Source organism: Sceloporus occidentalis, unplaced genomic scaffold (assembly GCF_023333645.1).
Source record: "Sceloporus occidentalis isolate IW3139 unplaced genomic scaffold, rSceOcc1.0.p SCAF_3, whole genome shotgun sequence".
NCBI lineage: Eukaryota > Metazoa > Chordata > Lepidosauria > Squamata > Phrynosomatidae > Sceloporus > Sceloporus occidentalis.
In genome coordinates this window covers 121,010,799-121,035,964 of record NW_028316983.1, presented here as the reverse complement: position 1 = coordinate 121,035,964, position 25,166 = coordinate 121,010,799, and the positions used below count along the sequence as shown (strand labels likewise).

Below are 25,166 nucleotides of genomic sequence, written 5' to 3'. Positions count from 1 at the left end.
GGAAACCACTCAGGGTCAGGGGCTTTCCCAGCAGATAATGATCCCCAAATAGCAGACACTAATCCTCTTTTGCATTAGCCTCCCAGCCTGAGGCCTGCCATCAGCACAGAACAATACACATGCAAATCACTCCTGCATTCCCAGGCTCACACAGTATATATATACCCACTTTTTCCAGGCAAGCATTCTCTGAAGATGCCAGCCACAGATGCTGGTGAAAGGTCAGGAAGAAACTCTTCTAGAACATGGCCACATAGCCCGAAAATCCCACAAAAACTATGGATGCCAGCCATGAAAGCCTTCAACTTTATTGGTACCCTGTCTCAATTTAGTGTTCTCACTATAAACCTCATCAATTAGCTCCTTCATCCAGACAAAAGTAGCTTTGGAAAAGAGCAATACTAATTATGCAGCCCTGATAGCCAGGGAAGACACTTCATAAGCTCTCTTAAAAAGAACCATCTGCCCCTTTTTCCTCTGGAATTTTTAAGGTGTCTTCTCTATTTTTTGCATACGCAGAAGATGATGCTAGAGCTGAAACAGAGGCGCCCATGAGTGGGATTTGTAGGTTTGACATACCTTGTTATGTATCATATATTCTTGAAGTCAAGAAATTTATGCCCCAAAAATGGACTACAAAATCATGGGTTGACTTATATACGGGATAATAAGTTAAAACTGCTTATAAAGTTTCTAAAAGAGGTGCCCACCATTCCTTCATAACCAGGGATCTTTAAACAGCTCCCTATTTGAGTCCTCACACGCTCCCCCCCCCCCCCCGGTCATCCCTCAGCCTTCCTTTATAGGCAGAAATAACAAACAGCTGCTGAGACAAGGGAGAAAGAGAGAGAGAGAGTTTGCCTCCCTGTTTGAGTCCCCGTATGGTCTCTCTTCTCTGCTTGTGTGCCTTATCCCTCAGCCTTCCTTCGTAGCCAGAGCAAATAAACAGCTGGTGAGGCAAGGGAAGAGAGAGATTATGCTGAGGCTTGTACCTCATTTTGAAAGTCATGAGCCTTAGAAGTCCTGGTGGTGAACGGAAGAGAGAGAGAAAGGTTTGTACCCTGTTTAGCAAGCCATGAGCCTTGGAAATCCTAAGGGGAGAGGGAGAGAGAGAGGGAGAGAGAGAGAGAGGGAGAGTTTGTATGCCGAAGTTTGTTTCCCCATATTCCATGCCAAGACTGTGACCCTTGACAGAGGACCAGAGAGGGAGAAGTAGGGAGAGAAGTGGTGCTTTGTTTCCCCCTTTAGATCTTTTGTAACATGCCCCAGTGTTTGACCTTCAACTTATCCACAGGTCATATCAAAATCCATGATTTTGCCCCCCCCCCCAAAACTGCCCTCAACCTCTACATGAGGTATAGTGAATTGCTTTCTCCCTTCCTAACAAGGTACAGTGTGCTCGCGTTACACGTGGACGCACTATACGCGGCTTTCAGCATACGCTGAAACCTGAGAGGGAGCCGTGCGGGAGCACGCAGGATGCAAGGGGCAGCATGTCCCATTAAATGAATGGAGCGTGCACCCGAGGCACGCGCATGCCGCTGTGCCGTTGCGCCACCGCCACATGCACGAGCTCCATTACTTTCAATGGGGCTCGAGCATATGCGTTTTTTTTCGAAGGGGGATCCGGAAAATCTAATTGCTGAACTCTGACCTCACCACAGTCTATTGTATTGTTTTTAAGTATGCTTTATGTTTTAATTCTACATTGTTTAATTATATTTTAATGGGGGAGGGATTGAGGGATTGGTCTGTATATTTTTAATCTTTGTAAGCCACCTTAATTGCATTTTGTAGAGAGGCGGGATATAAATAAATTTTATTATTATTATTAAAATCTAGTCCCTCAGGGGAAAAAAAGACAGAATATAAGATATGTAAGGAACAACTTTTATTTAATAGTATGGTAGTGGCCAGAGCCAGCATAGTGTACTGGTTTGAGCATTGGACTATGACTCTGGAGACATTTCAAACCCAGCTCAGCCATGTAAGCCCACTGCGTGTCCTTGGGCAAGTCAAACTCTCTCAGCCATAGAAGATGGCAATGGAAAACTTTTTAAAACTTTAGTTTGTAAAATTCAATAACATTTTTAAAAAAATAAAAAATACTGTTCAGGCCATGAGTAGGATATATGTGAAACTGACACTATAGATTAAATTACAACAGTCTTAATATTATTCAGTAAAAGTTTATAATGGGACTTCAGTGACAGGCAGCATAATCTTCTGTCAGTAAAAGACCTTGCTGTGGATTTTTATTTCGAGAGCTGCACTGGCTAGACCTCTGAGGAGTTCCCTAAGTAGCAGCTACACCCAAGCCCCAGCCTAGTGTTCAGTTTGCAAGTAGATGTCAAGCCAAAACAATTACCAGTAAGTAGAGAGCTTTCAGGAGCAATATATGAGAGAGGTAATTACTGATGTAGTTCAAAGGAGTTATGCTTATGATCCACTTAATGTTTGTGACTGAGATGGGAGAAACCCAATTTTCCTTGGATCAGGTTAAAACAATTGATTCACTTGATCACTATCTTCATGAGTTAATCTTGTACTTATTTCCACTTGCTCAGGATTTAAATTCCTTAAGAAGCAGAGCCCTTCCTCCAGTCCATCCGCCTTGGTTCAGGCTTCTGAGGGAGAGAAGAATTGCTGGACCTGATTCCCTTCCCCACCACCATTCTGTTCTCCTTTTGTGTCATATCTTTTTAGATTGTAAGCCTGAGGGCAGGGAACCGTCTTATTAAAAATAATAATTGTAAGCCGCTCTGATAGCCTTAAGGGCTGAAGGGCGGGGTATAAATACCATAATAAATAAATAAATAAATAAATATTAAAAAAAATATCAGAGCCACATCTCAAAAAAGCTTAGGACAGGAGTTACTTATCTTACCTGCCCAGTCCAAGAATTCAACACACTCTTTCTTCTCATAGCGGCAGGCAATATCTCTGGCCTTCTCACCACGGAAAGTAGTTGCATAAATATCTGCTTCCAGTTCTATCAGAGTTTTCAAAGTCTCAAGTTGACCCCAGGCTGCAGAACAGTGGAGAAGTGTATAACCTGAGAAAGTGAACCAAATTACATATATAATTGTGAACATAATACTTATGTATACCATTCTGTTTTTCCATAATGTATAACTTCAAACAAAAATATCATGCTTTTTCATGCATTAACAATGCCTGGTCAGTCAGAATCCAGAAAGTCATTCTGTTTTAAGGGATCCTCAGTCAAAGAACTGACATATAAACCTTATTAAGCTACTGATCCTTTTGTTAAGAATTCTTTTAACAGCTACGTTTTGAGAACCAAACATTTAATCATTTTTTTAAAAAAATAATTGAATGGTGTTCATCAGCTAGATACCTCTGGCTGTCGTTTCTTTCAGATTAACCCCATATCTTGCCAGTGTCCGGATAACATCCTTCTGTCCAGCCATGCAAGTTGCAAACAATAGGCCTCTCCCTACAATATCCCTTTCCATTATCAACTCGGTAGCTTTTTCATGATCAGGATCTTCTGGGTCCTCAAAAATCTGTTGTACTTCCTCTGTGTCACCATTTAAGGCAGCTCTCAGGAGAGGATTGACGTATGCTGTTTCTTCTTGAGATTCTAAATCCTTGTCTTCACTTTGCTTTGTTGAGTCTATTGTCTCTTCTGCCAATTCCATTTCATCGAGATAAGACTGAGAAAAGAAAAGAAAATGAAACCCCTTCAAGCAGATGTAAAGAACTGTACATATTTTAGTCTATGACGATTTCATACAAAATGCAGGGTATAGCATGTACAATTGCACATGTAAGAGACATCATATTTTGGGTCTAGAGGGTCTAGCTATGATCATACCTAATCTAAAACCTTTTTGGGCTACTGTAATGTACTCTCCGTTGGCAACCTTTGAGAAATGTTTGGAGACTTCAGCCAGTCCAGAATGCTGAGACAACAGACTTCAGCATTTGCAGAAAGGAAAATGATCATATATACCTGACTATAAGTTAAAAAAAAAAGTATGCCCAAAAATTGACCCTAAAATCCTTGGATGACTTATACATGGGTCAGTACAGTAATACTACTTAGAAAGGTCCTGAAAGAAGTACCACCCTGATGCCCCACTCACCCTACCTATGCAGTGATTTCTGAAAGAGAAGTGTGTGTGCGTGTGTGAAAGAAGTGATTCCCTTCCCAATCTGATGTTAAAACTTTCTCTCCCCACTAAACAAATACCCCATTTCCTTCCAGTTCCTTCCCTTTTCAAAATCTTCTCCTCCTTTACCAGGCAAGTGGTGTTAAGTGGTCGGGAGACATCCGGAGAAGGAGAAGGAGGGAGGGGAGTGGTGCTTCCCCCTTTACATCTCCTTGTTACAGCCCCCTAAGTTTTACCCTCAACTTATCCACGGATCTTATCAAAATACATGATTTTGGCCCTAAAACATTCCCTCGACTTGTACAAGAGTATATACGGTACATTACTAACAATTAATTACTGAATTTGGGGCTATTACCTGTTTTTAACAATGCATTGAGTCATTTTCTCATAAACAACTGATTGTATGTTTATGTTTTGCAGCACAATTAAACTGTGTATAATTGGAAAGGCTTAAGCACCTTAAAACTTTCTTGATGGACAGACAAAGGCCTGAAACACACAGATCAAATAAGGGGGCTTCTGGTTGATTTGAGGGCATAGCATTCAAATGACACATGCCCCCAAAGCAACCGGAAGCCACTGCAGTGTTGCGATCTGATCCTTTGGAGTGGATCGAAAAGGTTTGGGATTGTGGCGGCAGCCCACTTCAGGAGCAGGCCATGTGGTCACCACAGTCCCAGCCTGATTGCAGCAGGAGTGGCCTCTGGCTGCTCTTTACCTGCCATGTACTTTGGCCCAACTTTTAGAACATCACACTGACAGAAATTTGAGTGAAAGAGTTATAGTGATAATTAACTTTTACACAACATGGTACAAATGTATTTTGTTTTGAATCTTTTATCTCTCTTCACATGTTGATTTTTAGAAAGATATTCTATCATAGTTGTTGACACTGTATTCACTAGAGAATTTTACTTGGACAGTTCTGGATCATAAATCCTGCACGCCTTATTACACTAGATGCATTGCTTGCTGGTTATCTTTCGGCCTAAACAGATGGGCAGGATACCACAGGCCAACCCCATGGTATCCCACCTGCGGTTTCCACTTGGGTCAATCCTGGGTCAGCATGGCAACAGGTGGGTGTTTACATGCATGCAGGCCACAACACCGTGGATCCGCTGCCACCATGCACGGTTTACCTGCCGCTGGTGCTGCAAGCACTCTGAAGGCCCCCGACGTGGCATGTAAGGGTGGAAACGGGGCACCTGGTTATACCTTTGTGACCTGGTGCCCCCTTCCAATGTCATAAACTGCAGCAGGGGCCTTCAGAGCAGATGTGACAGCAGTGACAGGTAAGGGGTGCACAGGGCTGTGCAGTCTACCAGCTGTCACCATGGAATGTCTAGAAAACTCTGCAGCTAACAGCCAGTCTTTTTAGACTGGATTTGGGCCGGGATTAGTCTGGGACCGCCAGACTGGCATCTGGAGTGGCCAATCCTGGCCTAGGGCTGTCCCAACAGTACAACACCAGCCCAGGAGGAGCACAGGCCTTTTGGCCCACGCATACAACCCCCCCAGTCCCTGTAAAATCTTTTAAATATTAATATAAAAAAATAATAATGCTACGGCAAGATTATTGACCAGAGCAATTATAGTGGGCATGCCATACTTTTGTTACAGTACCTTGGTCTGTTTGTGGGCTGATTATAATCTGCAAATTCCTATATGACTTGACTGAATGACTGCATTCTTCCATATAATGAGAACTCAAGTCTTGCTTCCTAAGAACACATTCCTCTTGTTGCAGGAAACACAAGTCTTATTTGTTAATTTAATTTAGTTCAGCACCTATAATCCTGGCAGTTGGCTGGAAGTCTAGGCTAGATCCATCTCTATCCTTACTTTGGCAGAATAATACACTTTCCTTAGCTGGGCATTTGGTTTTTAAGTAGTCCTTTTTGCTGAAATAGACTTAAACCTGGCAAGTACTGCTTATTTCATATCAATGTATTTTTAATATTTACTCTGAATTTTTTTTAAGTATTTCTAACTGATGTGTTTCAACTCTTAACTTGTATTCCAATATAACTTTCCAAATGTATCAGTAAAATTTTACCTAGCAACACCATCACAAGATGCAATTGAAGTGGTTAAAAAAAAGAATGTAAGGATTTTATGTTACATCTGTGAAAAGTCAAAATCAGCTCTATTGTCAAAATACAATTAGGTGAATTTTTTTAAAAAGTAGAACTTCAACAATTCTAGGGATTGAGAGAATACAGGGGATTATTAAGTCCTATAGGAATCAGTTACAGCGGGGTTTGGTTCCAGGATCCCATATGGATAACAAAATCCATGGGTGCTCAAGTCCCATTGGCATACTAAAATGGTGCCCCTTATATAAAATGGCAACATTAAAGATTGCTATTTGGAATATATATATTTTTGGAGGGATATTTTCAAGCCATGGATAAAAAGTCCACGAATAATGAGGGCTGCCTGTATTTAGTGCAACATCAAGATATTTAAAAAGTAGAACTCCTAGGATTATAGGGATGAAAAGAATACAAGGAATTAGCTAGCAGAAGGCAGGTGGGTGGGAGGGAGGGGAAAGGGGCAGTAAGGGGGTGGAAAGAGGGGAAGGGAAGAAAGTTAGGGGCAGTGACGTAGCAGTGCCTGGCTGTGAAGAGATGTGCTTCTCTTCCCCTTGACACACAACCCATTGGCTCTAGAAGCAGTGAGGTTTTCAAGACACTGGCTTCAGAAAGAAAGCCTCTCCCTGCCTGCTACCAATGGAGAATCCGGGTGAGGTTGACAAGCTGGACTTGGTGCTGCTGCCATACACATGTGAGAAAGCAAAGGGACTGACAACAGTTGATCATGGGGCAGGAGGAGAGTAGGATGAAGTGCACATATGTGAGGAAGCAACGGTCAGCACTGCCTCAACGCAGTGCCATCAGTTGGACACCCACCTTCTCTGAGCCAACCTTCCAGGTCCCTCCACCACTCTTAATAATAATAATAATAATAATAATTTGTTTTATTTATATACCGCTATTCCAAAGATCATAGCGGTGAACAGCAAGTAAGCTAATTAGCAAGTAAGCTAATTTGCCCCCAACAGTCTGGGTACTCATTTTAGCTCCCTCCTCGGAAGGATGCAAGCCTGAGTCGAGCTTGGGCCCTTTTCTAGATATTGGCATGAGGAAACAGGAATGGTGGAAGATGAACTGATTTCACTCCAAGATAACAAAATGAAGAGCCCTCCCTCCTTGCCAATGGTCATCTTCTGGCCTGGAGGGAGCGAAAGGACAGGCTCAACGCCTTCTTCTTAGTGCAGGGGTAGGCAACCCTTTTGAGCCGGGGGCCGGGTAGCTGTCCCTCAGACAACTGGGGGGGGGCGAAGCCAAAAAATAAACAATTAAATAATTTTTAAAAAATTAAATAAATAAATAAACCGGGACAAATGTAGGACAAAATTTTCAAATGGAGGGCGCTTTTTAAATAAAAAATGGAGGACACATGAAAAAAATTTGCTGATTTTTTAAAAAATGTTAATATAAATGCATGTTTCTGAGGCTTCTATAGACAATTGCCCCCCAAAGACCCCGGCGGCAATCGGAGGCAGGACTGGGCTGGGGCCGGTCCCAAGGCCTCGCTGGGCCGCATCTGGCCCATGGGCCGCAGGTTGCCTACCCTTGTCTTAGTGCCTTCAACTCTGATGCTGAAAAAGTACTATGCCTGCACCAAGCACATCCATCCCATTAAAACCATGAAATCTATGCTTTACGGATGAGATGTAATTCTTTTCAACTTGATAAAAATATTACGTTGCTTTTAAAAGGCCACAAACAGATGGCGGAAAAAGGCTGCCCGCCAGGCCAATATAGAGCCAGGGCATGCGCATGATGCGCACCCCCAGATCCCGCTGGAGTACCCAACGCCAGGCCAATATAGAGCCAGGGCATACGCATGATGCGCACCCCCAGATCCCGCTGGAGTACCCAACGCCAGGCCAATATAGAGCCAAGGCATACGCATGATGCGCACCCCCAGATCCCGCTGGAGTACCCAACGCCAGGCCAATATAGAGCCAGGGCATGCGCATGATGCGCACCCCCAGATACCGCTGGAGTACCCAACGCCAGGCCAATATAGAGCCAGGGCATGCGCATGATGCGCACCCCCAGATACCGCTGGAGTACCCAACGCCAGGCCAATATAGAGCCAAGGCATACGCATGATGCGCACCCCCAGATCCCGCTGGAGTACCCAACGCCAGGCCAATATAGAGCCAAGGCATACGCATGATGCGCACCCCCAGATCCCGCTGGAGTACCCAACGCCAGGCCAATATAGAGCCAGGGCATACGCATGATGCGCACCCCCAGATCCCGCTGGAGTACCCAACGCCAGGCCAATATAGAGCCAGGGCATGCGCATGATGCGCACCCCCAGATCCCGCTGGAGTACCCAACGCCAGGCCAATATAGAGCCAGGGCATGCGCATGATGCGCACCCCCAGATCCCGCTGGAGTACCCAACGCCAGGCCAATATAGAGCCAGGGCATACGCATGATGCGCACCCCCAGATCCCGCTGGAGTACCCAACGCCAGGCCAATATAGAGCCAAGGCATACGCATGATGCGCACCCCCAGATCCCGCTGGAGTACCCAACGCCAGGCCAATATAGAGCCAAGGCATACGCATGATGCGCACCCCCAGATCCCGCTGGAGTACCCAACGCCAGGCCAATATAGAGCCAGGGCATACGCATGATGCGCACCCCCAGATCCCGCTGGAGTACCCAACGCCAGGCCAATATAGAGCCAGGGCATACGCATGATGCGCACCCCCAGATCCCGCTGGAGTACCCAACGCCAGGCCAATATAGAGCCAGGGCATGCGCATGATGCGCACCCCCAGATCCCGCTGGAGTACCCAACGCGCCTCAAACCCTTTTAAGGCTTTTAAGGTGCTATCAGAACTCTATTCAGGAGCCAGATAATAATAATAATAATAAGAGGATTTTATTTAATGGGGTTTATAATGGACATTTCCAGGACAAATAGGTTTTCCTGCTGCTGCTGCTGGAGTGGGAAGGAGTCATGGCTTCCCAAAGAAGGCGAAGGAGGGACTATAGACAGAGCAGCACTAGCATAGTAGGCCTTCCTGCGCTCTCACGTTGCTTGCTCCCAAACACACGGCAGAAACAACCCGGTTTGAGCCCGCTTTAACTGCCATGGCTGAGTGCTAGGGGATTGTGGGAAGTGTAGTTTCTTGTGGCTCCTCTCTGGCAGAGGAGGCGAAAGGCTTGACAAGCACTACAGCTCCCGCATCCAGACAGGGCAGAGCGGGGCCTGCTCCATCCGACGCAACCTGAGGGGGAAAACCAAGCACCGCGTCACCAAAAGCCAGGCCTTGAAGTACCTTCCTGCATCGGCCGGGGCCTACGCCGTCGCCATAGCAACGCCGGCCCTTGTGAAGGGCGGAACCCTCGACGCTGGGTTTGCGTTTCCGGTCGGGAAGGCTCACTGAGGGGCCACTTCCGGTGAATGAACGCGGGGAGGGGAGGGGGAGGGGCCAGTTTCCGGAAGCCGTCGGAGCTTCCTCTCTCTCTCTGCGGTGCGAGAAGGCGAGGAGGACGGAGGGCAGGTGAGAGAGGAGGCATATCAAGGTTCGAGGCCGCTTCAACGGTCCTGGCTGCGGGCGATGGGATGCTGGGAACTGTAGTTTGTTGTGGGGCCCAGAGCGGAGCGGAGCCAGGACAACAAACTACAGTTCCCAGCATCCCATCGCCCGCAGCCAGGACAGTCGATGGCAGCTTTGTCTTTTGGCCATTTGATTATTGACGGCTTTGATTAATATGTTCTCTCTAGGAATCTGTAAGTCCTCCAGGGCAACTCTATGGTCAATGTCTGGCAGATATTGAGCAGAGTTGCAGTGGAGACTCCTCGAGAGGGGTCCTCCTCTCAGGTAAAAGCATGGCGTTCTTTGCCATGTCCCAAGTCCAAAACACATCCATCTTGAGGCCGTCATAAACGCCCTGGCTCGGTGCTAGGGAATGCTGGGAATTGTAGTTGGTTGCGACACCAGAGCTCACTTGATTAAGAAGGCTAAGTGTCCCGCAGAACTACAATTCCCAGCATTCCCTAGCACTGAGCCAGGGCAGTTAAAGCGCTCTCAAGCTTGATTATTTCTGCAGGGCTTATTGGACCTAATCCCCATTAACCAGAATCCACTTGCTAATTCCAAGTCAAATGCACCCAGTGAATGAGTGGGATTTAAAATGGGTTGCCATAATTGTCCACTATTACCAGGGACAAAATGTAGGACAAATTCGAGCATCAGAAACAACTTGCTTGATATTCGCCACAGAAGTAGCCTAAGTAATCAATCCATAGGCTGACAGTCCATAGTATGTGTCTCTGCTAACTGATCAGCTGGCTTCAGACTTACTCTCTTATGGGAAGTTGGTCTGCTTTTGGACAATGCTTGATCTCTCTTCTCATTCTCTGTTTGTGGAAATACGTGACTTGCTTTGTGGGTTTGCTGCAAGGAAAGAAGAAAACACTGCAACTTTTCTAGACTTTTACAGATGTAATAGACTGTAAATCTAAAGATAAACTGCAGTATCTTTACCTGTAATCCAAAAACAATAGGGCAGATTATACTATAAGGGAGGTGGAGGGGGGGATCCTGAGATCTATTTCTAGTAGTGATTGGATTGTGTGGCATAGTGGTTTGAGTGTTGGTTCCCTCTCAGCCATGAAACCCACTGGGTGACCTTGGGCAAGTCACATGCTCAGAAGAAGGCAATGGCACACCACCTCTGAACAAATTTTGCCAAGAAAATTCCAAGACCTCCATAAATTCCAAGTCTCCATAAATCAGAAGTTACTTAAAGGCACACAACAACAACAATAACACAACTGGATTCCATTTAGCTTACAAGGCAAACTGGACCCTATATCACTATATATAGTGATAATACTATATATACACACATTTCTTGTTTGTGTGTGTAAAGCAAAAAAAGTTTGTACACTAACAGTAATAGTTTGGAGGCCAGCGTCACAGAATCAGTTCTCATTTGATCATTATTTGTATCATGAGTACCCCATACAAGAAGCATAATCTGACACAGCATCTGCACAGGCCCCACTTAAATCAATGAGTGTGTGCAAAAAACATTTCATAATAACTGTAGATGAGTTTCCTTTGAGGTAAACAGCTGTCATTTGCACAGATATTTAAAATCTGTTTGAATAACTAATTAAGCCAGAAAAAAACCACCACTCCCAGTTTAGGAATACAAGTATACATGTATGGCAAAGGTGTATGGTCTGAAAGCTGTGATCCAGAGGCTACTTGGAGTCATTTCTGCAAAATTTTCCTTTCTATTGAAAGCAGTGCCCTGAATGCATTTTGAGAAAGCACCATACTATATCAATGGAAAGAATGTTAGGAAAAAATAAATATGATAGACTGGTGTTAAAGAATAGTCCATGTGTCACAATGTTTGGATTCTTATTTTGTCACTTTGTTTTATAGGTATTTATTTTTGGCCCAGACAAGAAACTCAAACTCTCTATCCTGTATCCAGCAACAACTGGTAGAAACTTTGATGAGATTCTAAGAGTAGTTGACTCTCTTCAGCTAACAGCTACTAAGAAGGTTGCTACCCCTGTTGATTGGAAGGTAGTTCTCTATAATTAAGCTTACTTAATTTTGTAACTTGCTCATGCACATAAGTGGAAGCTCTCATAGAGTAATGCCTTCCTAAATATTGTGGGAGTTTGTAAATGCAGCTTCTGGCTGCTGGAAAAAGAAGGGATTCAATTCATGTAGGCTAGATAAATTACAGTACTCAAAAGACAACAAAGTAAGTCAAAACTTCTGTGACTTTTATGGACTTAGCCTAACCAACTTCTCCTGAAGTTTGTATAGAATCATAGAGTTGGAAGAAAACACAAGGACCATTTACTCCCATTTCTCTGCCATGCAGAAACACACAGTGAAAGCTTTCCCAAGACATGGGCATTCAACCTGTTTAAATACCGCCAAAGGAGAGCCCACCACCCTCTGGGACAGTCTGTTTCATTGGTGAGCAGTTCTTAGCATCAGGAAGTTCTTTATGGTATTTAGACAGAATATTTTTCTTTTAATTTAAATCCAGTGGTTTGTATTCTAGTGTCTGAAGGAGCTGAAAACAAGCTTGCTGCATCTTCTATATGATATCCCTCCAGATATTTAAAAATAGCTATCATAACACCTCTCATTGTTCTCATCTACAAGCTAAACATATCCATTTCCCTGATCCATTGCTCATAGTATTTGGATCCCAAACCATTTAACATCTCAGGAACCCTCCATTGGATGTGTTCTAGCTTGTCTATGTCTTTCTTGAGTTGTGCCAGAACTGGACACAGCATTCCAACTGAACTCTGACTAAAGCTGAAAGAAAGGCACTATTACTTTCCTTGATCTGGATACTATACTCCTGTTGATACTACCTAGAATTGTGTTGGTATTTTTAGCCACCACCTAAAACTGTTGTCTCATATTTAGCCTGTGGTGTTCTAAGTTCCCTAAATCATTTCTACACATATTGCTATCAAGGAAGGTGCCATTCATCCAATTTTTGTGTTTCTCATTCTTCCTGCCTAAACCATATCTTTATCTCCGTTTGAATTTATTTTAGTAGCTTTGGCTATCTGTTATGATCTGTATGATTTCTGATCTTTTCATCTGGAGTATTAGCTACCCATTGTTACTGAGTGCCATCTGCCAATTTGATGAGCATGCCTTTTATTTCATAATCCAAATAATTTATAAGGATATTGAACAAAGCCAGGCCCAGAACCCTATGGCATCCCACTAGTCACTCCTCTCCAGGATAAACAGAACAATAGACGGCCATTCTTTGGATTCATTTTGTCAGCCAGTTACAAATCCACCAATAGTATCATTGTCTGCAAGAATATCATGGGGGGCCTTGTCAGAAACCCTATTAAAATCAAAATTCCTTTACTACTTTACCTATTCAGATCTATAATCTCCTTACTGCATCAATCATGGATCACCTTTCATCTTGTTTATTTCTCATCTTCTGTGCATCAGCGTAGAGACAAATAAGATCATTCTATCCAGCTGCTTATTGTTGGTGGTTTCTTGTACTATTGCCCCACTTTACTCTGTGCCATTGAGCTGTTGTCCCCATTGCTTGGTATTGCCCTACCATCTGGCATATTGTCTTCCTCCCCTGCATTGCTTTGTTAAGCAATATCCTCCTGATCTGGTTTGCAAGATTGGTTACCAGTAGCTATGAGTGCAACCCATCTCTTGCCAGAAGTCCTTTTTAATAAAAAATAAAAATTTAAAAATCACAGACTATGGTGCAAAAAAGCAAAGCTTTCCTAATGGATGCAAGCTACAGGAAAAGAGATTCCACCTCAACATTCCTGACAGTAAGAGCTGTTCGACAGTGGAACACACTCCCTTGGAGTGTGGTGGAGTCTCCTTCTTTGGAGGTATTTAAACAGAGGCTGGATGGCCATCTGTTGGGGGTGTTTTGATTTTGTATTCCTGCATGGCCCTTGTGGTCCCTTCCAGCTCTATGATTCTAATGACATCATCATGTGGAATCACTAGTTCACTTCTAGTATTCTCTCTGTCCCTGAGACATGTCCTTCAACTGGAAGAAGTGATGAACAACCATCTGTGTCACAAGGTCCTTTAGTTTCCTACCCACAGCCTCTGATTTATTATTGATCATTGCACCGGAGAGACAGCTCACCTCTTGAGACAAATAACTCGGATCTAGCCACAGTGGTACATAATTGGTTACAGTCAGCCCTCCATAGCCACAGATTCTTTATCCATGGATTCAAGCATCCATGGCTTGAAAATATTCAAAAAAATATGTAAAGAATTTTATATAAGGGACACCATTTTACTATCCATTGTATTTAATGGCACTTGAACATCCATGGATTTTGGTAATCACAGGGATCCTGGAACCAAACCCCAGAGGATACCAAGAGGATACCTGTTTGGGTTACTGTAATGTGCTTTACGTGAAGCTGTCTTTGAAAAGCACTCAGAAACTTTAGTTAGCCCAAAGAAGTGCAGCCAGGTTGTTAACTGGAGCTACAGGAAGCACACAACTCCCTTGTTGCAACAGCTCCATTGACTGCCAGCCCATTTCCTGGCACAATTCTAAGTGCTAGTTTTGACTTATAAAGGCCCATATGGCTTGGCTCCAAGTTATTTGAAGGACTGTATCAAAATCTGGGAGCAGCTACCAAGAAAGCCCTCTCTCCTGTTCCTACCAAAGAAGCCTGAGACAAAGAGAAGGGTCTCTCCAGATAATCTTATAGCTCTAATGAGCTGATAGTCTTATAGCTCTTCATAGAATCATATGATTCTGTCAGCTCATTAGAGCTATAAGACTATCTGGAGAGACCCTTCTCTCTGTCTCACCACCCCCTCAGGCTTGTTTGGTAGGAACAGGAGAGAGGGCCTTCTTAGCAGCTGCTCCCAGATTTTGGAACTCATTTCCTAGAGAGACCATGATGGGCCCATTCCTGTTCTTCTTTCTGTGGCAGGTAAAATCATCAGGCTTTTTCAAACTGATTGTCCTAAGGACCACATGTAGCCTATGAGTTGTACTCTGCCCATCCCTGATTTATATTATGCATTTATAAACTGAAGTTTCTAGTCTGCACAGATAGATGAGAACTGGAAGTTCATCGTGCCTGTAGCTATCTTAGTAACGTACTTCCTAACTTTTATTCCCTGCCTTTTTTCTTTTAAGCCTGGGAATGAGGTCATGGTAATTCCATCTCTATCAGATGAAGAAGCCAAAAAGATGTTTCCGGGAGTTTGCACCAAAAAACTTCCATCAGGGAAGAATTACCTTCGTTATACTCCTCAACCTCAATAATAACTATGAAGAGAGAGCAAGCAAGTCAGAAAGCTGATCACAAGGACAGGCTCCTTTAACTGTCTTGGGTGGAGCTCTGGAGTAACTATTGCTATGAACAGACTAGTTGGTTTTCTTTAGATTTTCTTTTCTGTATAATGTCTTTGTTCTGGTTCATAGTCTCGGCTAATGTAGACTTATTCTGTTCAAATGTGTAATCTTGAATATTTTCTTGGAGCTGAGTCTACAGCACTGCACTAATACAAAATTATTGATTTATTTTAAATTAATGAAGTTTCTATTCAGCGACATGGGTAAACACTTTGAATAAATGACTGGAATTTTTTTAATAAGAGGTAAGAAAGGGTAAACCATTTTTACGTTGCATGTGTAAAATCTCACACCTTTGGTCAGGTTCCTGCATTATGTTGTAATAGCTGTAATGTTCACATGAGCCAGGTTTTGTTCATCTAGTTCACATGAAATAAATATGAATAAGTTGTTTCCACAGCTGAAGCTTGTTCCAGAGGTCATGTGCCTTTATTTCAAATCCATCTACTGTACCAACCAAATATTTGTGTTGACTTCCTTTATGTTGTATTAGGGAAATTGGACAGAAAGCATTAACAAACATTTGCAGCTTTCTGTTTAGTTCCTTATTCAGAAAAATAAAACTATTTACTAAAATATGTACTGTTGTCTGCTGTTTATTTGTTTTTGAGTATGCACAACCATGCATTTTAAAATGTAGTTGTGTACAAGACCTCTCTCAAAAGTAGCTACATCAGCTTAAGATAACACAGATAACCTTAGCTCACAATGGTAACAATCTGATTGTTGATGTTTACATAGATTATGGGGGTAAATGAGTAAAAATGCATCTCTTCACGTTGAACTACAAAACTACACTATCCAAGTCTTGTTTCTAATAGCAACCTATGTAAATCGGACATGAACCTTTAATTCTCCAGATTTGATGAACTACCACTCTCATACTTCAACATTGGTTAAACTGGATATGGTAGATAGGCACTGAAATGCTTGATTTCAGTTTAGGGCCAAAACAGATGCGGTGGTGGATCCATTACCAGATCTCCTGACATAAGAAATTTAAAGCAGGTGCAGGGGCTTCTGTTTTGATCATGGCAGTAACATTGGAAGAGGCATGCTTGAACCTACTCTTCAATACTCATAGAATCGTAGAGTTGGAAGAGACCACAAGGGCCATCCAGTCCAACCCCCTGCCATGCAGGAACTCTCAATCAAAGCATACCCGTCAGATGGCCATCCAGCCTCTGTTTACAGACTTCCAAGGAGGGAGATTCCACCACTCTCCAAGGGAGTGTGTTCCAGGGTCGAACAGCCCTTACTGTCAGGAAGTTCCTCCTCATTTCGAGGTGAAAACTTTTCCTTTAAACTCAAATAATTGAAAAACATTTAAATCAGTGGTTTCTACCCATCCAGAAACATCTGGTACTTACGGGGTGTCGCCAATTTTGTGAAGATAGGAAGCATTATGTCCTCTAGTTGCTGCTTCTGATCCAAGAAATCTTGAATGGTAGGTTCCTTAGCATTTTCAAGCCAATCAGACTTGGCCTGGCAGGCCTTGAGAGATGTATTCTATGTAAAGAATAAGAAAAGGAATGCATCAGAAAAAGCAAGGTATTTGTTCATTCACTAAATATAATCCAATGCTTATTACACCAAAATGTAGGGAAAGAAAGCTATACTAACTTCTGTGTAACCTGACAACAGAAACAATCTACACATTCCAGATTTTTATTACTACTATGTTTATTATTATTATTTGTAGTCTCCCTTTATGAGCACTGGAATTCTCAGATGAGCTCAAAACATAAAAGCATATAAGCCAGTGATGGCGAACCTATGGCACACGTGCCAGAGGTGGCACCCAGAGCCCTCTCTGTGGGCACACATGCTGTCACCCTAGCACAGACTTTGCCGGAGTTTCTTACTAGAAAGCCAGAGGGACGTGGCACTTTACAATAAATAAGTGGGGTCTGGGTTGCAGTTTGGGCACTCACTCTGTAAAAGGTTCATCATCACTGATCTAAGCAATCAACAATAATACTATAAGAATTCTCAAAGTGAGTTTCAGCTGGGTTTGGCCAGATTCTAACACACACATGCTGATCTTGAGAAGACGCTACTGCCCTATTCAGAGGAAAAGACAGAAATGCAGGCTTTCTTCTCATATCAGCAATGTAGTTAACTGATGCTGGACCTATCCACCCATGAAATGTATATTGAAAATGAGATTTTCGTTTTTACCAGGAATGGGTTTGCAAAGGAACATTCCCCAGTGTATTGAGTTATATCATCACATCCCAGCTTCCAAGACAAGAGTCGAATGTTTTCGGCCATTGATTCCTCCCCTGTAAGTTTCATTTCATAACATTTCCTCAAGAAAAAAATAAGATCAGATAGTGAAAACAAAGTCCTGAAAAGAACATGAAGAATGTCCTTTTCCCAGCCTAGTTGCAGCCACATTTTGGATGGGTGTGGATGACCAAGAATAAATATTCACAATGCATACGAACACCTAATCCTCTGGAGTTTGCAGAGGAGCTGCCCGGTCCTCTCTCTCTCTCTCTTGAAGGGATGTCATATTGAGGATAGAGCAAGCTTGATTTCTGCTGCTCCAGAGAACAGGACTTGGAACAATGGATTCAGATTACAAAAAAAGAAATTCCACCTCAACATTAGGAGGACCTTCCTGACAGCAGTAAGAGCTGTTCAACAGTGGAACACACTCCCTGAGACAGTGGTGGAGTCTCCTCCTTTGGAAGTCTTTAAACAAAGGCTGGATGGCCATTTGTCGGGGTTGCTTTGACTTTGTATTCCTGCATGGCAGGGGGTTGGACTAGATGGCCATTGTGGTCTCTTCCAACTCTATGATTCTATATAAGGAGATCCTGGAAGCTCAGTATGGGGGAGCTCAAGAGCATGTAGCCAGGATAGATTGATCACAATCAGAATTTGCATAATCAGTGCACAGATAGGAGTGATAGTGGGCGATAGATCTTGTGTTTTCAAGTGAACAGAAATTAAAGTACACTTCCCTCTGGGAGCAATACTCCTTTCTCCGAAGGACAACTGCATGGAAGGCCAAGGCATTCTCAGCTTCCTTGCTCATTCTTCCCTCCTGGAAATTCATTCACATCCCAAAATGTGCCCTAGCATATGTTTTGCTCTATAAATATGCTTGCTCAGCCACCCACAATTTGGTCTTGTTAGAGGTCAGAAAGGCAATCTGTCCATAACTTACCTGGCTCCCCAACATAAGCTGGCCACCAAATTATCCCAAGGCTGCCGCTGAGACATTCTCTACTCTACCTCACAGTGTCTCCTGAAAGGAGCAACTAATCTGATAACAATCCAGTATTGCCCTCTGCTATCGATTGCTAGTTCCTTCCCCAAACAAGTCTCTGACTCACTTGCTCTGAGCAAAAGCTCCCCACTTAGCCCCTTAAGGAAAAACAGTTAAAAAGTAATGGACAACCCTCAAACACAGCTCGCCTTCTGCTCTGTGCTCTAGTCTTCCCTGACTGTGAAAATTCGTGCACCATAAGGCACGTGCCTCTGAAAGCAATTACAAACAGCTAGGCTGCTAGCTCCACCCCAATGACTCCCAAAAGCCCCGCCATTCAGGAACAAAAACATTCCAAGTTTGGGAAAAAAACTCACCTAATCAAAATGGCTTCTCAGCCACAGCGCTCTCTCTCTCTCCTCCTGTGCAGGAACTGGGCTCTAAAGCCTCAGTGAACTTTTGTGTTCATCCTAACTGTACAATGCCATCTGGATAACTACCTTAATGGAATTGTCTGTTAAGGGTCCCTTATATGTGTTTTCCTGTTATATCTTAAGCCTGTTTAAACATTTTGCTGTTATTGTTGATTTAATATTCTTTGTGTAATTGAAATAAATAAAAGAAAAAGAAACAATGGAAACTGTCAGAAAAAAGAATGATCAGACAAACATCCAGCCTTTTAAAATTCCCCTATTAGAATGAGTAATATCAGTTACAGCCTATAGACCAGTTAGCTTTTAATATGATAAAATACTTATTTCAATCCTACTCTGTTTTAATAATTTTATTGCTGAATATATACATCCAGACCAAAAAGGATTTATTCCTAAAAGAAATATTGCACATGCAATACACAGAACTCTTAACATTATCAAATATATGGGGGGGGGGAGAGATACTGTTACAATGTTCCTTTCATTAAATGCTTTTCAAGCCTTCGACATGGTCGAATGGCCGTACTTTTCACACTGCTTAAAAGGCAAAAGTTTAAAAACAAATTCATTTCATGAATTGATTGTTTCTTTTCTCAGTCCCAAGCTTAAGCTTATACAAATAACTTAGATTCAGAATTAAGTATACTGAAAAGAGGAACTAAACAAGGCTATCCATTATCCCTCATACAATTTTCAATAGCTATTGGCACATTTGATTAGGTCCAGTAAATTAATTAAAGGACTCACTGTTCAGAAAATTATGCATGTTATTAATTTATTTGCAGAAGATATCCTTTTATTTTTGAAGATTTCATCCCTAAACTGCAATCAATTTTAGTTCAATTCCAGAGGTATGCAGGCTTTCTGTAAACTTCAAAAATGATATTTTGTGTAAATATGTCTAAATCAGAACAAAGACTGATTCAACAGCAAACTAGAATAGAAATTTGTTGCTCTGGTTTTAAAGATATGGGGATTTTCTTGACTAAAGATAGTCAATAATAGTTTATTAGAATCAATTACTTACCCATTTTCTGGCAACCAAAGTAAAAACTATGAAAATAGTCAACTCAAAAGCTATAATGACTAGGAGGAATTGCAGCAATGAACATGTGAGTGCTCCCAAAGTTACTATTTTGATTTCAAAACATTCCTATACCTTTAAACCCTGGCAGATTCTCAGAATTACAGAAGTTGATTGTTACACTATAAGTGGGGAAAAGAGCCATTTCTCTAAAGAAGTTCAATATAACACAGGGACCCTTGGAGTATAGGCAATAATCCACATTAGGATATATGGTGGCGCAGTGGTTAAATGCCTGTACTGCAGCCATTCACTCAAAACCACAAGGTTGCGAGTTCAAGACCAGCAAAAGGGCCCAAGCTCGACTCAGGCTTGCATCCTTCCGAGGTCGCTAAAATGAGTACCCAGACTGTTGGGGGCAAATTAGCTTATTTGTTAATTAGCTTACTTGCTGTTCACCGCTATGATCTTTGGAATAGCGGTATATAAATAAAACATATTATTATTATTATTATTATATCACAATGCATCCCAATTGTGTCAATTAGTTCATATTATTAGATGTGATTTGTTAATTCAACAGGTGAAACTACAAGTGAAGAGGAAAATGGGAAGAAGAATATGAGAAGTGTCAGGCAGAGATAGCCTTTCTTCCTTCTCACATAATTCTTCCCAACTTAACTCCTAGCTGGGGGGTGGAAACTGGTTAAATATTTGAAACAGGGCCTGTTACTGGAAACAGAAGCTTCTAATGACCTAGAGAAAAATTCTTTGGCATAATACATCACTTTTCTATTTCCATGCCAAGCATACAACTGAATATCAGTTTTTTACATGATACTACCCAAATATACATCAACACTGAGAAGATATAAGAATTTTGTACTATACCTTATCTTCTTTATTAAGTCTTCCCTGAACTTTCTCAGGATCTGTGACTGTTGCTTGGATTTGGGAGATCAAGTTCCGTAAATTCTGTTTGGCTTCTAAAAAAGAAAAAATTTGAAAGAGCAAGGCAAATTCAAAACATCTTTATATGTCAAGACAACTAGATTCAAAATTGAATTGGCTACCCTTTATTCCTCACTTGTGTATTGTACAGGTTTCTCATCCGTTTCATTTTGTTCTTTGGCGAAAACCCATCTAAATATGCCTTGACATGGGAACTTTTTAAAATAAGAGAAATTGCTGTATTGGGAGCAGGAGGTCATAGGGACTGTAGGTGAGGATTAGGATATGTGAAAGAAACATCCCTTCCCTGTATATTGTAGTTTTGATTAAAATGAAGGGCTTCAGTGTATATGAATTACAAAAACAAACACATCCATACTTTCAAAACTATATGCTGGTGCATCTTTAGTGTTAACATGCAGCATTTGCCATTCTTTCCCCATCATGTTTAATTGCCTCTTACTATTTTGGTTAATTTTGAATAACCGAATCCCTTCTGTAATTACTAAACCAGGAGATATTAAACAGAGGTCCATGGACCCTACTGGATCTAAGGATGTGGTTCAGGGTGTCCATGATCCAGGAATAAATAAAATATTTCTTTCTGACTACTTTGTTTGTTCGGGGTTGTGTATGTGTGTGTATTTTAACATAAAATTGTCAAGAGACTGGAAAATTCATCTACCAAGAAGGCCCTGTCCAGTTCCCACTGGATGTAAAAGCAAGGATGCTGGGACAGAGAGAAGGTCCTCCACAAAGGAGCATGAAAGCTTTCAGGCTCAGGGATGAATCCAGGAATATCCCAAACTACAAACTTGTGTCTTCAAGGGCAGTGTAACTCCATCCAACACAAGCTGTATTCGTATCCCCTGATCTGCCTTCTGACTTACCAGGAGCACCTCCCTGATCTAATAAATAATAAATAATTTTTTTATTTCTATCCCGCTTTCTGCCAGGCAATCAAAGCAGCGTACAACAGGTTAAAATACATCCATATATACATAATGCCCCCATAAAACAAGATTAAACAATGTAAGATTAAAAACTATATATTAAAACCGACTAAGCTAAATAAAAATCATCATGGGCAGAGTTCACTGGATGGGAAGTCTTATTTGTGGCCGAGCATTTTATTCCGGGAAGGCTTGCCAGAAGAGATCTGTCTTAATGGCTTTTTTAAAGCTCACTAGATTGGTAATTTGACGGATCTCATCCAGCAGGCCATTCCATAAGTTCAGAGCGACTGCAGAGAATGTCCTCTGGGAGGTCGCCGTCAGCCTGTTATTTAAGGTCTGTAATAAATTCCTCCCTGAGGACCTGAGTGTATGAGGCAGATTATATGGAAGCAAGAGATCCCTTAGATAGGTTGGGTCCGAGCCATGTAGGGCTTTAAAGGTGATAACCAACACCTTGTACTGTGCCCGGAAACTAATAGGTAGCCAGTGGAGTGACTTTAATATTGGTGTTATATGGTCACTCCTTGCTGTTCCTGTGACCAACCTGGCTGCCATATTCTGTACCAACTGGTGTTTCCAGACTAGGCACAAGGGTAGCCCCATGTAGAGCGCATTGCAAAAATCAAGTCTTGAGGTTACCAGCGCATGTACTACAGTTTCAAGGTCACCCTGTTCCAGGAAAGGGCGCAGCTGGCGTATCAGCTGGAGCTGATAACAGGCACTCTTGACCGTTGCATTCATCTGATTCCTCATATGATTCCTCATCTTGACGGGTCAAGAAGCACCCCCAGACTGCGAACACAGTCCTTCGAGGAGAGTGTGAGCCCCTCTAGGACTGGAGGTTGCAGCCCAGTACCTGGTTTGGGGCCCCCTACTTTTCACTAGGAATCCGGACGGGTTACAACAGTAAAAATGCATTACAATAAAATACTAAATGATCCCCTCCCAACCCCCTCCCCAATATTAAAACTAGAATTAAACAATCAGAGTTTAAAAACAATAAAATGCAATACAGCATTAAGTTAAAATTAAAAACAATTAAAAACAATTTGGTGAGCAGAGCGACATACATCAGAACGTTGAGATCATATTCGTAAATATACGCAAAGGGAGGAAGCTATAATTTGTTAGCTAAATTGGGAAGGCCTTAGAATTGTAGAGTTGTAAGAGACCACAAGGGCCAGCCAGTCCAACCCCATTCTGCCATGCAGGAACTCTCAATCAAAGCATCTCTGACAGATGACCATCCAGCCTCTGTTTAAAGACTTCTAAGGAAGGAGACTCCACTAAACTCCGAGGGAGTGTGTTCCACTGTCGATCAGCCCTTACTGTCAGGAAGTTCTTCCTAATGTTGAGGTGGAATCTCTTTTCCTGCAGCTTGCATCCATTGTTCTGGGTCCTGTTCTCTGGAGCAGCAGAAAACAAGCTTGCTCCCTCCTCAATATGACATCCCTTCAAATATTTAAACAGGGCTATCATATCACCTCTTAACATTCTCTTCTCCAGGCTAAACATCCCCAGCTCCCTAAAACGTTCCTCATAGGGCATGGTTTCTAGACCCTTTACCATTTTAGTTGCCTTCCTTTCGACATGCTCCAGTTTCTCAACATCCTTTTTGAATTGTGGGGCCTAGAACTGGACACAGTATTCCAGGTGGGGCCTGACCAAAGCAGAAGAGAGTGGCACTATTACTTCCCTTGATCTAGACACTATACTTCTATTGATGCAGCCCAAAATTGCATTGGCCTTCTTAGCTGCCTTTTATCGCCAGGTGTCCTCCATCCTATATCTATGCATTTCATTTTTCTGCCCTAAGTGCAGTACCTTACATTTTTCTGTGTTGAATATCATTTTGTTAGCTTTGGCCCAGCTTTCCAGTTTATTCAGGTCATTTTGAATTTTGATCCTGTCCTCTGGGGTATTAGCTATTCCTCCTAATTTGGTGTCATCTGCAAATTTGATAAGTTTGCCCCTAATTTTGTCATCCAAGTCACTGATAAAGATGTTGAATAGCACTGGGCTCAGGACAGAGCCCTGTGGGACCCCACTGGTCACTTCTCTCCAAGATGAAATGGAACCATTGTTGAGCACCCTTTGGGTTCGGCAGGACAACCAATTACAAATTCATGTAACAGTTGTCTTGTCTGGCCCACATTTTACAAGCTTGTTTCCAAGAATGTCATGGGGAACCTTGTCAAAGGCCTTACTGAAATCAAGATATGCTATATCCACAGCATTCTCTTCATCTACCAAGCTGGTAATTTTATCCAAAAAAAAGAGATAAGATTTGTCTGGCATGACTTGTTTCTTTGAAACCTGTATTGACTTTTTGTTAATCCATCTCATCCAGAAAGCCCTGGAGTTGTGAGACTAGTACCTTGCCCCAAAATATAATGTTGGAAACTGGCCAGTAATTATTCAACATCATGGGATCCAGGTAGGGCTTTTTCAACAATGGTTTTATAACTGCCTCCATTGGGCATACTGCAATTTTGCCTTCTTTTAGTGAGGCGTTAATCATTCCCTCTACCTACTTAACCAGCTCCCCTCCCCTTAATTCTTGCTTAATTCTTACTTCGGGATTCATGCAACCAACTACATTCCCCCTACAATTGGATTCATCTACCAACACTTACAAGTAAATGTAATAACAGTAATAAAGAATTATTTTTATATAATGCCGCCTATTTATGAACTGCTTTACAGATGACACAAGGCTCTAATCCGGGGTGTTTGTAATCTAAAGCAGACACAAGGAAACAGCAGAGGGAGGTACAGAATTTGGTAAATTACTTTTTTTGGGGGGACAACAAATCCCAGAATCTCCCAATTAGCATGATTAATTTAAAAAGTAACATTTTGAAGCTATGGAATGGGGGAAATGGAAGCATGGATAAACTGAGGAGGAATATGTGGTTACTTTAATTACATATAATTTTGCTTAGTACAATATGGAATGGGGACTAAAGAAAATAAAAGTTGTCCCGCATCTCATTTGATAAGCATAAAATGTGTTTTTAAAATAAGTTAGGTATTCCTAGTTTCAGATATTTTCCATATTTTGTGTTTGATGTGTGCCTTCAAGTCATTTCAGATTTATGGTGACCTGGGTTTTCTTGGTAAATTTCTTCATAGTTTTTGCCTTTGCCATTGCCATCCTCCGAGGCTGAGAGAGTGAGACTTGCCCAATGTTACCCAGTGGATTTTTTTGACTGAGGGCGATTCAAACCTTGGTCTCCTAAGTTCAAGACCAATGTTCAAATCACTACACCACACTTACCCTGAGGCTACTCCCTTGACAGATGAATGACATCACAGAATCTGTCTTATAAAGATCTGGAGCCTCTTTATGACCTCATAGAATTTCTCTATACCTGATGGGCTGGTGATCTTGCTTATATGAAAGATCCTCCAGCACTTAATGTAGAAGTTTGGTCATGATGGAAATAATTTGGTG

The 25,166-nt window shown here is 42.2% G+C and overlaps 3 protein-coding genes across 8 annotated transcripts in view; 1 reads left to right on the top strand and 2 right to left on the bottom strand.

Annotated features, from left to right (window-relative positions):
* Nucleotides 1-9,620, bottom strand: part of ANKRD45 (ankyrin repeat domain 45) — a 40,024-nt gene extending 30,404 nt beyond the window's left edge. Inside the window, exons 1-3 of one of the 3 annotated variants that reach the window (XM_089515999.1) lie at nt 9,517-9,620; nt 3,362-3,680; nt 2,888-3,055 (exon numbers count right to left, since the gene is read on the bottom strand). In XM_089515999.1, coding sequence (XP_089372125.1) covers nt 2,888-3,055; nt 3,362-3,665 — 472 coding nt within the window. In that variant the 5' untranslated portion in view covers nt 3,666-3,680; nt 9,517-9,620. Of the gene's footprint in view, nt 1-2,887; nt 3,056-3,361; nt 3,681-5,768; nt 5,859-9,516 lie in introns of those variants that run through there. The other 2 variants (XM_089515996.1, XM_089515998.1) reach the window with 2 other exon arrangements.
* A 355-nt stretch (nt 9,621-9,975) lies between these two features.
* KLHL20 (kelch like family member 20) overlaps nt 9,976-25,166 on the top strand; it is an 85,945-nt gene continuing 70,754 nt past the window's right edge. For both annotated transcript variants that reach the window (XM_089515992.1, XM_089515990.1), the window contains exon 1: nt 9,976-10,062. The gene's annotated coding sequence lies outside the window, so the exon portion shown is untranslated. The remainder of the gene's footprint in view (nt 10,063-25,166) is intronic.
* LOC149316661 (ankyrin repeat domain-containing protein 45-like) overlaps nt 10,450-25,166 on the bottom strand; it is a 49,377-nt gene continuing 34,660 nt past the window's right edge. For all 3 annotated transcript variants that reach the window (XM_089515995.1, XM_089515994.1, XM_089515993.1), the window contains exons 4-6: nt 20,694-20,788; nt 16,495-16,633; nt 10,450-10,638 (exon numbers count right to left, since the gene is read on the bottom strand). In XM_089515995.1, coding sequence (XP_089372121.1) covers nt 10,595-10,638; nt 16,495-16,633; nt 20,694-20,788 — 278 coding nt within the window. In that variant the 3' untranslated portion in view covers nt 10,450-10,594. The remainder of the gene's footprint in view (nt 10,639-16,494; nt 16,634-20,693; nt 20,789-25,166) is intronic.